Here is a 14,315-nt window from a genome sequence, read left to right as displayed (position 1 = left end):
GGAAATGGGTTTATTTTTGTACTTTCTGTACCAGAAACACAGGGAAAATATACAAACTCCACACAGGGAATTGAATCCATGACTTCACTTTTGCAAAGGCAGTAATGCTAATAGTTACATCATCCGTATCCTCCATTTCTAAGCAAAAGATTTTTGCAGGACTTGACTGGACTATACCCCATGTGGTTTTTCACTGAGGTCATGGGTTCCATTCCAAGCATGACCCTAACTGTGTGGAGTTTGTATATTCTCCCCGTGCCTATGTGGGTTTCCTCTGGGTACTCTGTGGTTTCCTCCCACAATCCAAAATATACTGGTAGGTTAATTGGCTCCCAACAAATTTAACCAATACGTTTATTGAGAAACATTTACCTTGTAAAACTTGAACTCTAATTTCCCTGTAACCTGTGCACATATACTAGGGTCAAATTGAGTTTACGTACCACAAAACCAAGCAGGGTAAAGAACATACAAACTCTAGACATCACTTTTTATTATACTCCCACCCATTGCCCAATCACTGTCACAGTAATTTGTGTGTAGTGTATAAACCTCCAATGACAAAAGCTTTCAGAACAACAATCATTCATTTTACCTTGACCAATCAGAAGTCGTGCTTTGCAGTGCATAATTATACATACCCATATGATATACTGAATCATGCAGAAAAATACAATGCTATGAAGTCCTCCCTTTAGTGTATGTGTCCCCTATACTGCAGATCTGAGAACAGTCCTTTGTTATGGTAACTCTCCTGGGAAGCTGCTTGCAGATTAATCATCACAGGCTAAAGAGCAATTGTCAATGCTTTCTATTGTTTGCCAGCCAGTGGTAATTGCAGCAATTTCCAGTGTGTTGATGTATTGGAAGATAATTAACAATGTATTTTTGTGTATATGTTCTGTTGATTGTGAACAAAGCAAACACACCACACTGTACTCTGGTCAACGATAGCCTTTCATAAATGTGACTTGTTCTTTCAATAGAACGCTGTTGAGTGACGGTCTATACTTGAGGCTTAATCCAGGCTGGCAGCACAATTTCATAAACTAATCCGGTCATGTCAGAGAATCCAAATTATGGATTTAAAATGATGTAATGTCAGCACCCCATGTCATTTCAGTCACTGAGTGCTGTGATCTCCCTCTAATAACTGAATAAGCGGCGCATACTGTAGGATGGATCATTCCCAGGTGTATGGCCCAGGAGTCTGCACCTGGCAGCTGAGACAGCGAAACGCGATATGGCTCTTTAAACCAGTGTGTAGAACCTACAAGACATTACCAACATGAACAAAAAGCAGCCATCTTTACGAATATTGTGCATTCTGTTTGTTTGCTTCTGCAGATGTTGCTATGTATTTCCCATAACCAGCTTGTTTGTCCAGCAGTGTGTTGGAAAATGAAATGATTGCAGACCTTGTTAATGCATTTGTTACGCAGCGACTGGTAGTGTTAATACGATCGCACCAATCCACAGGGAACCGGCAGCTGAACTGGTGTAACGTGAGCACCAGTTACTCTATAACCTAAACCTATGTAACCAGAGATCATAGGTAGGAGAGACCTAGCTCCGACTTCACAGCTACCGGCTAATCTGTGTGGCGTCTTGTGTCTGATCACCAACTTGCCGTGCCGAGTGGTGTGAATAGAAATTGCTCCTACATGCATAGCTAAGCCGTCGGTTGTGTATGTGATAGGTACTCTGTTCTGCAGAATAACGCTATTACGATAAATCACATCAGAGGTCTCTTCTATTACCAGGAAGAATATGTTCTTTAGATATTGAGCATTTTTATCTGTAGCTAGAACTTAAAGCAGAACTCCACTTAAAATCTAAAATGTAGATTAGTTGAATTTAGTATATTAACCCCTTCCCGACATTTGACGTATATATACGTCATGGTCGGGAAGTACTTCCCGACACATGACGTATATATACGTCATGGCTGAAAACTGTCACTGCGTCTAGAGACGCAGTGACAGAGGGACAATGTCTGCTGTCCCTGACAGCAGACATGTCCCTGCGTGCCCGGGGGGGGCTGCGATGCCGCCCCCCCGTCGCCGATCACTGTGATTGGCTGTTCAGTGTGAACAGCCAATTACAGCGTTTTCTGTGTCACCGGCGAATAACGTTCGCCGGTGACATGGGATCGGAGGTGATTGGTGCTGTAAAGTACAGCACCAATCACCGTGGGGTGTAAGGGTGACACTGGTGTCACCCCACCTCACCCCGCCCGCCCCCAAAGGCCGTGATTGGTTCGTCGGACCGACGGACCAATCACAGCCATGGAGGGGGGTTTAAACTAACGGTGACTGCACTGCAGACGCCATTCCGGTCTGGAATTGCGTGCAGTGTGGTCACCGTGCCTGGCTGCCGCAGTATACTGACCTGATCCGTGCAAAATACTTACCTGATCACTGCCTGGATCTTGCTACTTGTGTTGTGCTGTGTTGTGCTGTGTTGTGCTGCTGCAGTTAGCTAGAGAGAGAGAGATAGAGAGAGATAGAGAGAGATAGAGAGAGATAGAGAGAGATAGAGAGAGATAGAGAGAGATAGAGAGAGATAGAGAGAGATAGAGAGAGATAGAGAGAGATAGAGAGAGATAGAGAGGCCTAGTGACAGAGAGTGCTATATTTTGCTGCAGTGTAATAGAGTTATAGATAGAGAGAGAGATAGAGAGAGAGAGATAGAGAGATAGTGACAGATTGTGATATATATTTTTTATATAACTGACTGCTGCCCCCCCTTTTGTGCTGATCACTATATCTGAGGTGATCAGCAACTTTTTTGGGGGTGCAGGGGTTTGCTGCAGTGTCATAGAGTGATAGATAGTGAGAGATAGAGAGATAGAGAGAGAGAGTGATAGAGAGTGCTAAATTTTGTGTCTGCTGCCCCCGCCTTTTGTGCTGATCACTATATCTGAGGTGATCAGCAACTTTTTTGGGGGTGCAGGGGTTTGTAAATTCCTGTCAGTGCTGCAGTGTCATAGAGTGATAGATAGTGAGAGATAGAGAGAGAGAGTGATAGAGAGTGCTAAATTTTGTGTGCTGATCACTATATCTGAGGTGATCAGCAACTTTTTTGGGGGTGCAGGGGTTTGTTTTTTAAATTCCTGTCAGTGCTGCAGTGTCATAGAGTGATAGATAGTGAGAGATAGAGAGAGAGAGTGACAGAGAGTGATAGAGTGCTATATTTTGTGTCTGCAGGAAATATATACCTGCCAGTTGCACCAAAGGTTGTGCACCTGCTGCCCCTCACCTTTTTTTTTTTTTTTGAGGGTGCTGTGGGTATTTTTACACACACTGTGATTTTGTGGGTGTCCTGTGGCCACTGTGCGCTGATCAGTGACGTACATCACTGATCAGCTTTTTCGGCACAGGGTTGATTTTTTTTTTTTTTTTTTTTAATAAATTCCTGTTGCCTTTGAGCGCTGTTCAGTGACGGTCGTTACTGACTAACATCTGTGCTCAATTTTTGGTGCAGGACCTTTTTTTTTTTTTTTTTTTTTTAATAAATTCCTGTTGCCTTTGAGCGCTGTTCAGTGACGGTCGTTACTGACTAACATCTGTGCTCAATTTTTGGTGCAGGACCTTTTTTTTTTTTCTGCACTACATACACACTACCTGGTTGAAATAAAGTTTGTACCCCCCCTACACTATACACGTGTTGAAACATTTCACAACCACAAACACAAAAATAAAAATGGCATCCCAAAGGTCATCCCAAATGTCATCCCAGTCATCCAGAAGAATGTACTCAGCGGAGGAGGCATATGCCATGCTTGCCTCTGACAGTGACACAGACAGTGATGCAAGCGGGGAATTTGAAGGATTTGTGTTAACCTCATCTTCCTCCTCTAGTGATGAGGGACCCCCTCAAAGACGCCCCCGTAGAGCAGCTGAGACCCCCCCCCCCAATGATTGATCCCGTATGGATCCCACCACCAGCCAATTTTGAGCCCCAGGTTCCTGAGTTTTTGGCCATCCCAGGAATCCAATTTGATTCCACAGGTCTCAGAGAAATTGACTTCTTCAAATTATTTTTCTCTGATGATTTTATAAATTTAATGGTGGACCAAACTAATTTATATGCCCAGCAGTTTATTGCTCAAAACCCCACGTCATCATTTGCTAGGTGGACCCCTGTAGATGCAGTAGAGATGATGGCGTTTTGGGGTCTGGTGTTTCATATGGGCATAGTAAAAAAGCCAGAAATTAGGCAATATTGGAGTACAGATGTTCTGTACAGCACCCCATTTTACCGTATGGCCATGACCCGGACTCGTTTTGAGATGATCCTTAAATTTCTGCATTACAGCGATAATGCACAGTGCCCACCCAGAGATGATCCCACCTTTGACCGGCTATTCAAAGTCAGGCCGGTCATTGATCATTTCAGCGCCAAATTTGAGGAGATGTACATCCCCCAACAATTCATTTGTGTGGACGAGTCCCTTTTACATTTTAAAGGAAGGGTTAAATTCCGCCAGTACCTTCCCAATAAGAGGGCAAGGTATGGCATAAAATTGTATAAACTGTGTGAAAGCACCTCAGGGTACACCCACAGGTTTAGGGTATATGAAGGGAAGGATTCAAGTATTGAACCGCCAGAATGCCCCCCCTCCCTCGTAGGTGTTAGTGGAAAAATTGTCTGGGATTTAGTGCACCCCTTCCTGGATAAAGGTTATCACCTCTATGTGGATAACTTTTACACTAGCATCCCCCTGTTTAAGGCCCTTGGTTCAAGAGGTACAGCAGCTTGCGGTACTGTGCGCAAGAACCAAAGAGGCCTCCCAAAAACGCACATTGCCCAAGTAATGAGAAGGGGTGAAAGCAGGGGAATATGCACTGAAAATATGTTGTTGGTCAAATATAAGGACAAGAGGGATGTCCTTATACTGACAACAATTCACGGAGACAGTACCACCTCCGTCCCTGTACGAGGTACCAGTACCCACACCACAAAACCTAATTGTATCCTGGATTACAATAGGTACATGGGCGGAGTGGATCTTTCAGATCAGGTACTGAAGCCGTACAGTGCCCTGCGGAAAACAAAAATCTGGTACAAGAAGCTGGCCGTGTATATCATCCAGATGGCACTGTATAACGCTTACGTGCTATTCCGTTCTACCGGCCAGAGGGGGACATTTATGCACTTTCAAGAGGAAGTCATAAAGGGCCTGATATTTGGGAACCAGCAGGCAGAGGGCCCCAGTACTTCTAGTACTGGCCCCCGTATTGTACCAGGGCAGCATTTTCCCAACGAAATCCCCTCCACTGCAAAAAAGGGCAGGACACAAAAAAGGTGCAAAGTTTGTTATAATAGGGGAATAAGAAAGGAAACTATTTTCCACTGTGAAACTTGCCCTGACAAACCCGGCCTTTGCATAAAGGAGTGTTTTAAAATATACCACACATCTATGGATTATTAGGTCCATCAATTCACCGTGCATCGGGGGTCTTGCTAATGCCACATAGCACCCACCATTCATTCCACCTGAATCTGAGCCGCAAAATCCAAAAATCACTCCTTCCCTTCTGAGTCCTGCCATGCACCCAACTGGTATTTTTTGGTCACATATGAGGCATTGCCATACTCGGGAGAAATTGGGGCATATATTTTGGGGTGCTTTTTCTCCTTCAAACCTTGTGAAAATGAAAAATTTTGAGCCAGAACTGCATTTTTGTGTAAAAAAATGTAATTTTGCCCAGTTGTATCAAAATTGGTGAAACCCCTGGGGGTTTGAAATGTACATTATACCCCTAGATGAATTCCCTGAGGGGTGTAGTTTGCAAAATGGGGTCACTTGTGGGGGGTTCCACTGTATTGGTGCTTGGGGGGTCTTGCTAATGCGACATAGCACCCACCATCATTCCACCAGAATTTGTGCTGCAAAATCCAAATATCACTCCTTCCCTTCTGAGTCCTGCCACTTTTTGGTCACACATGAGGCATTGCCGTACTCGGGAGAAATTGGGGCACAGATTTTGGGGTGCTTTGTCTCCTTCATTCCTTGTGAAAATGAAAAATTTTGAGCCAGAACTGCATTTTTGTGTAAAAAAATGTAATTTTTCATTTTCACTGCCCACTTGTATCAAAATTGGTGAAACCCCTGGGGGTTTGAAATGTACACTATACCCCTAGATGAATTCCCTGAGGGGTGTAGTTTGCAAAATGAGGTGACTTGTGGGGGGGTTCCACTGTATTGGTGCAACATAGCACCCACCATTCATTCCACCAGAATCTGTGCTGCAAAATCCAAAAATCACTCCTTCCCTTCTGAGTCCTGCCATGCACCCAACTGGTATTTTTTGGTCACATGTGAGGCATTGCCGTACTCGGGAGAAATTGGGGCACAGATTTTGGGGTGCTTTTTCTCCTTCATACCTTCTGAAAATGAAAAATTTTGAGCCAGAACTGCATTTTTGTGTAAAAAATGTAATTTTTCATGTTCACTGCCCACTTGTATCAAAATTGGTGAAACCCCTGGGGGTTTGAAATGTACACTATACCCCTAGATGAATTCCCTGAGGGGTGTAGTTTGCAAAATGGGGTGACTTGTGGGGGGGTTCCACTGTATTGGTGCTTGGGGGGTCTTGCTAATGCGACATAGCACCCACCAAAATTCCACCAGAATCTGAGCTGCAAAATCCAAAAATCACTCCTTCCCTTCTGAGTCCTGCCATGCACCCAACTGGTATTTTTTGGTCACATGTGAGGCATTGCCGTACTCGGGAGAAATTGGGGCACAGATTTTGGGGTGCTTTTTCTCCTTCATACCTTCTGAAAATGAAAAATTTCGAGCCAGAACTGCATTTTTGTGTAAAAAATGTAATTTTTCATGTTCACTGCCCACTTGTATCAAAATTGGTGAAACCCCTGGGGGTTTGAAATGTACACTATACCCCTAGATGAATTCCCTGAGGGGTGTAGTTTTCAAAATGGGGTGACTTGTGGGGGGGTTCCACTGTATTGGTGCTTGGGGGGTCTTGCTAATGCGACATAGCACCCACCAAAATTCCACCAGAATCTGAGCTGCAAAATCCAAAAATCACTCCTTCCCTTCTGAGTCCTGCCATGCACCCAACTGGTATTTTTTGGTCACATGTGAGGCATTGCCGTACTCGGGAGAAATTGGGGCACAGATTTTGGGGTGCTTTTTCTCCTTCATACCTTCTGAAAATGAAAAATTGTGAGCCAGAACTGCATTTTTGTGTAAAAAAATGTAATTTTTCATTTTCACTGCCCACTTGTATCAAAATTGGTGAAACCCCTGGGGGTTTGAAATGTACACTATACCCCTAGATGAATTCCCTGAGGGGTGTACTTTGCAAAATGGGGTGACTTGTGGGGGGGTTCCACTGTATTGGTGCAACATAGCACCCACCATTCATTCCACCAGAATCTGTGCTGCAAAATCCAAAAATCACTCCTTCCCTTCTGAGTCCTGCCATGCACCCAACTGGTATTTTTTGGTCACATGTGAGGCATTGCCGTACTCGGGAGAAATTGGGGCACAGATTTTGGGGTGCTTTTTCTCCTTCATACCTTCTGAAAATGAAAAATTTTGAGCCAGAACTGCATTTTTGTGTAAAAAAATGTAATTTTTCATTTTCACTGCCCACTTGTATCAAAATTGGTGAAACCCCTGGGGGTTTGAAATGTACACTATACCCCTAGATGAATTCCCTGAGGGGTGTAGTTTTCAAAATGGGGTGACTTGTGGGGGGGTTCCACTGTATTGGTGCTTGGGGGGTCTTGCTAATGCGACATAGCACCCACCAAAATTCCACCAGAATCTGAGCTGCAAAATCCAAAAATCACTCCTTCCCTTCTGAGTCCTGCCATGCACCCAACTGGTATTTTTTGGTCACATGTGAGGCATTGCCGTACTCGGGAGAAATTGGGGCACAGATTTTGGGGTGCTTTGTCTCCTTCATACCTTCTGAAAATGACAAATTTGGAGCCAGAACTGCATTTTTGTGTAAAAAAAATAATTTTTCATTTTCACTGCCCAGTTGTACCACAATTGGTGAAACCCCTGGGGGTTTGAAATGTACACTATACCCCTAGATGAATTCCCTGAGGGGTGTAGTTTGCAAAATGGGGTCACTTGTGGGGGGGTTCCTAACTTTTAGCATCTTATGGTGCCTAGAAACCTACATGGTGCCTAAAAAATAATCCCATAAAAAGGAGGCTCCAAAATCAAGTAGGTGCTCCTTCTATTATGAAGCCTGTGGTTTGGTCACCGTGCACACTAGGGCCACATATAGGATATTTATGAAAACAAAAGAATTGGGGGAATCAATTTTTAGTCACATTTCTCTAGTAAAATGTACTGTGTTCCTTAGAAAAATGTATTAAAATTGCAAATCTGCAAAAAAAAAGAAATTTTGAAATTTCACCTACACTTTGTTTTAATTCCTGTGAAACACCTAAAGGGTTAACAAACTTCCAAAATGCTGTTTTGAATACTGTGAGGGGTGCAGTTTTTTGAAATGGCATCATTTATGGGGGTGTCTCACATACAAGTCCCTCAAAGTCACATCAGAACTGAACTGGTCCCTAAAAAAATCAGTGTTTGAAATTTTCTTGAAAATTTGAGAATTTGCTATTCATATTGTAAGCCTCCTAGTGTCCCAAAAAATTAAAAGGAAGTTGAAATAATGATGTCAACATAAAGTAGACATATGGTCTATGTTAGTTATTCACTATTTTGAGTGGTAAGATTATTTGTCTCACAAGCAGAAAATTTAACATTTTGCAAATCGCTAAATTTTCCATTTTTTCACGATATTTTGGTATTTTTCACAAAAAAACACAGACTGTATTGACGAAAATTTACCACTAACTTGAAGTACAATGTGTCACGAGAAAACAATCTCAAAATCACTGGGATAAGTAAAAGCAAAAAAAAGTTATCCCCACTTAAGTGAGACATGTCAGATTTGAAAAAAATGGCTCTGTCAGGAACGCAAAAACTAGCTCTGTCAGGAAGGGGTTAAGATAACTTTCTGGTGGCGCAACGCTCTTTGGCTGATTTGGCAAGTCTTACAATTCCTTGAAGGCCTGGGACTGCTATTACCTGCCGCTGTGGGCTATTCTTTCACACAGACAGCAGTGTTGTCGATGCCCCTCCCCTCTTGTCTTCCCTTTCATAGTTGTAGTAGAGGGTGGAAGTGTACCAACCACACTGCCATTTGTGTGAGCTAGGCCAAGCCTTCACAGCAAAGCGGAGATCAGCATGGAACCGTTAAAGGCATTCATTAGCCTGTTGGGCTTAAAAACTAAATGCGGTGGTGGAGTTCTTTTTTAATATACATGTTTTTACATACATATATCCTCAAATTGCCCCATTTGGCATGCCATGGATACTCTAATTTAGCTGAGCTAGACTACTTTTTTTTTATAAAATACAATGGTACTTGTGAGTTATCCGGGCGCCCGATTTCAAAATCGGGTCGGATCGGGACATCGCATCGCATCGCATGCGACCATCGGATGCGATGACCCGATTTTTCCATAGGAATCAATGTTAAAATGGACTGAGTCCATTTTAACATGGAATTCAATGGGAAAAAGGGGTCCTTTTCATACCCCTGCTATCCAAGTGGGCATGGAGTTGGATATAAACCTGTGGCGAGCGTAGCGAGCCACCGAGCCCGAAGCGTGGCGAGCGTAGCGAGCCCCGCGAGGGGACACGGAATACCGTCCCCTCGCGGGGCTCGCTTCGCTCGCCACGCTTCGGGCTCGGTGGCTCGCTACGCTCGCCACAGGTTTATATCCAACTCCATGCCCACTTGGATAGTAGGGGTATGAAAAGGACCCCTTTTTCCATAGGAATCATTTTAACATTGATTCCTATGGAAAAATCGGGTCATCGCATCCGATGGTCGCATGCGATGCGATGCGATATCGCATCGCATCGCATCTGATTGTATGCCTTAACTTAAGGCATACAATCAAAAAATCGGGCGCCCGGATAACTCACAAGTACCAATACAATACTTTATTCTATTATAGGCATACACACTGTGAGATTTGAGCAAGAGATGTGTTCTGAGCAATTTAGTGTGGGAGATTTCCCACAGTTTAAGGCCCATACACACTGGGCGATTTTTGAGCTGAAAGCAGCTCGGTTTTGCGGTTCGAGCTGATTTCAGCTCAAAAGCCGGTCAGAGTTGAGGTGTAAATGCGGATGCACGCTCCCACATCATCGCTGGGGGCCGCCGGTATTACAAACAGATGAACGATGAAGTAGACTGCTTTCCATAGCATCTTACTATTCTAATTCTAAGCAGCTAGCTAGCTAATTTGTATGTGACTGAGGGGGGAATTCAATTAGGCACAGGCACAGAGATAGTTGATGCAGGCCGCTGTCAAAGGGGCACCAAGAAAGAAAGAACGAACCCTCTTTGCCGGCCCCTTGAGCTGAAGAGTCTCTAGACGTGTGATAACAGATCTAAGTGTGTGTATATAGTGAGCGGCAGCTCTGCAGTTGTCTTATATGATGAAAGAAAGGAGAGCAGAAGTTGTTTAAGACAATGCACTAATTATTAAAATTAAATATTTGGGGAGCGGACTTATCTAATCTTGTGAGGGAAAATGTTCCATCCAATCCGCTCCTTTCATTTGTCCAATGCAGCCTGTAAAATGGAAGACAGAAGCTGATTAGCTGGAGCTTAATCTCTCACAATTTGATCTCTCTAAACATTGATTTAAAAAAAAAAACACAAAACACTCCAGTGTCGTTATCATTTGCAGCCAGCACATGAAAATAAAGATGACTTATTGCCACCATTAGCTCCAATAACAAATCTTTATTCTCCCAGTTGTTTCATTGACGGGTTGCTGGTATGTCAGCACATGTGCAAGCCTGGACCACTTGGGAGGAAACACCTTCTATTTTGCCTCCGGGCACCTGTAATGAACCTTATGCCCGTATTTATTTATTATTTATTTATTTACAGTTCCTTATATAGCGCAGCAGATTCCGTTGCGCTTTACAATAGTAGACGGTGATAAAACAAACTGGGTAACAACAGACTTGGGGGTAGGAGGGCCCTGCTGCAAGCTTACAATCTATAGGGATATAGGAGGGAAACACAAGCACAGGCACCAGTAATAGCATAGCAGTCCCACCAAGTTACAAGTCCAGAAGGTAGGTTATATAATACATAAGTGCCTCAGAGGGTTATGCGTGTAGAACTTAAATAGGATAGGCTTGCCCTTGTGCAGAACCATTAATATCCTAGATCCTAATTTAAATCCCGGGATACCGCCGATCCCAGGATTGGCCACCCTAGTGTGTACTCAGCGTTACCTAGTATTCATACAATTTTTTTAGTATACGATATTTAGTATGACTATTGTACGAATACATCCTCTTGAAAGCACTGGTGATAGGGGGTATGGTATAACTCTCGATGGTCGTTTCCCCGATATCGGAATTCCGACTGTCGGGAGCCCGACGGGGGAGAGTGCATTCAAGCCCCTTGCAGGCTCGACCTATTCTGTTCTCCCTTTTTATGGTGGTCGTGGACCCACACGAGGGAAATTAGCCCGTTTTAGTCTGGATTCTGACTATCTGGCTCATGACAGTCGGGATTGTGTGTGTAGGAGAAACGACCGTCGGAATCCAGACTGTTGGTGAGTCATCCGGCACCCATAGGGTTCCATTGTGACCCGAATGTAGCGTTATTTTGTCCTGTTGAGTCTTTGCCTTGTAATTTGAGTACAGATGTTTTTACATATTTGGAAGGCATTGATCTGTTTGCCTGTGCAGAATAATCGCACATTCATCTCTGGCTGGCTGTAATGGTATGCATGGTATGCCATGACTGAGAAGTATCATTTGTGCTTTAATTGAGTTAGACTAGTTTATAGGTAAGGACATCTAGATCTCTCATCTCTGCTTCTAGACAATGTTCCTTCTATGTTTTTATTTGACAGGTGTTGTACCTGGATCAGTTTCTCTGCTGCATAGAGTCCTTGATCAGCGTATGCCAGCAGCACTGTACAGACATCAGCCTGCATTGTATGAAGGTCCTGATAACAATACTTGCCAGCCCAGCCTCTGAAACCCTCTATGAAAAGGTAATAATATACTGCTATATGTTTTCCATCACCTCTCTACTTATTCACTACATATCACCTACATGTATTTTATTGTTACTCACTAATTAGACAAGTTCATTTTTATTTCTACTACTTGGCTTTTGTATATACTTTAGTAAATGTTCATACGTTCATCGCCCCCTTGTGGTTTATAATGTGTTGTAACTTTGCTCTACCATACTGGTCTTCTTGTGCATACTGTATATTCCTTTTATTGTTAACTTTAATAAAAACCAAGGACTAAGCAAAAGTAAAGTCCTGTACTGGACACAACATAGTGGACAGTAGTATGAGAGAAAATGGCTTGGATGTAAAGGTCCATACACAATAATATACTCATAAAGGGCTTTCTGAGCCATGTTGTGGTCAATATCGCCTACTGTGTGCACTCCCTGTCGTTAAAGAAGCGCACTCACATGCATCGTTAATGACCCCCTTCCTCGTCCAGGCATGTCCGGATGAGGGAGGTCATCATTAACATTTGCAGGGCCGTCAGTCCCCCCTGCTGTTGCTCACCTCAGAGCAGGCATCGGCAAGTGTGTATGCACACATTGGATAGTGTGTATGGGCCTTAACCGATACGATGTATTGCCTAAAAGTAGGACTACAGTGTTATAAGGGATTATTGCACCTTTAATATACCCTGTAGACACAAGTGATTGGACACCCCCCGCACAAGCAAAATGGTGTACTCCTGCAGCAGACATGGGTCCGTGAAGGTATGAACATTGCAGATCAGATGGACACGTTAACGATTGTCAGGAGAATGTCTGACGTCGGTGGATACAGTAATTCGTGGAGGTGGTGGAGTTATTAGCTGGGCCTGTTTAACTGGCTTTACAGAAAATTCGGTGACTTATCTGGACTGGCCAGTTCAGAGTCCAGATCTTAACCACACTGAGAACTTCTGGCACTAATTGGAGCGACTAGTGTATTCTAAGCCAACTTAAACTTCTTCAGTGTCACGTTTGGTCACTGAGCTTTAGGCAGAATCTCAAAACATCCCTCCTGCTGTGGTCCAGGAACTTGCGGACAGTTTGCCAAAAAGGGCATCTGCTGTAATCGTGTAGTGGACCTACTCAGTACTGAAGTCAATAAAATCTCATTGATCTATTTGCTGTCAGTGTCCAGTCACTCATAGTTTATTTATCTGTAACATTCCTTATGCCCCAAACAGCAGGGGCAGGAGAAGTCCACATGTCGGCAACCTATTGTAAGAACCATGTCCAGCAGGTGCGGTAAATGCAGTACGGTTTTATGTAATGCAACACAGAAGCCACTGCACAGCAAACATCAGATCTTCCACAAATTGAAAGAAAAATAGAGTGCTTGAATATATGTGATTGGGGGTTAGAAAACTTGTGCGTGCCGTTTTTTATAAAACCTATATAAAAACATGTAAATAACTTAAAAGAATGTTTACAGCCCTTTTTATGGGTATTTAAGTGGTTGCTGTGGTGCCGTGACTTTAGATGGAAATGAGACTACCGGTGGTCCGTTGCAGTGCAGTGCTGGGAGGTGTTTTGCTGCTACCTTTCCCTAACTTTACCTTCCCTTCAGCATCTGTAGTTGATTCGCAGTCCTCTTCGGCAGTACGCTGTGTGCCGGAAGTTCAGGGTTCTTACTTCCGGTCAGCGTGTACAGCGTGTGGCGTCTTTGGCGTGTTCAGCGTCTCCACTTGCAATCCAACACTTTTCGAAGCTGCAGGGCTAGAAGCTGGAAGCCCTGCAGCTTCGAAACTCGTTGGATTGCAAGTGGAGACGCTGAACACGCCAAAGACGCCACACGCTGCGCGTAGCCCAGGGCTTGGTCCACTGCAATAGAAACAATAGGAACAGGCTGATCGGGGCCGGAGATGACATCACACGCATTCCCTCCAAATGTCTGGGCGCTTGCGCTTAACCTGACACTCCCAGAAAATGGCTGGTACCACCCTCCGAATGCCAGCTTCCTGTCAATCACCCTGCAAACAGCCAACGTTAAAAAAAGAAATAAAAAAATTGCAGGATTTTATCGCGGGATGGCCTAGCGCATGCCTACTACAGGACATAGGCATGCGCAGTCAGTCCATCGATAATTGCCCGGCCTGAGAATTCGCAGCCATGCGATCGGGTCAGAACCAGGCCATATGTCCCAACTCCTACTGCCCCTGAAAATCTTCCTGGGATAACTACATAGTTGTGGTCCAGTGA

The 14,315-nt window shown here is 43.9% G+C and overlaps 1 protein-coding gene across 1 annotated transcript in view; it reads left to right on the top strand.

Annotated features, from left to right (window-relative positions):
- The window catches only part of DNAAF5 (dynein axonemal assembly factor 5), a 66,938-nt gene that overhangs the window by 20,353 nt on the left and 32,270 nt on the right, over positions 1 to 14,315 (top strand). The window contains exon 7 of the mRNA XM_083153148.1: positions 11,959 to 12,102. Coding sequence (XP_083009274.1) covers positions 11,959 to 12,102 — 144 coding nt within the window. The remainder of the gene's footprint in view (positions 1 to 11,958; positions 12,103 to 14,315) is intronic.

The sequence above is a fragment of the Crinia signifera genome, chromosome 7 (assembly GCF_055691185.1).
Source record: "Crinia signifera chromosome 7, ASM5569118v1, whole genome shotgun sequence".
Lineage (NCBI taxonomy): Eukaryota > Metazoa > Chordata > Amphibia > Anura > Myobatrachidae > Crinia > Crinia signifera.
Note: the sequence above shows the minus strand (reverse complement) of the source record. Positions and strands in the feature narration are given on the sequence as shown.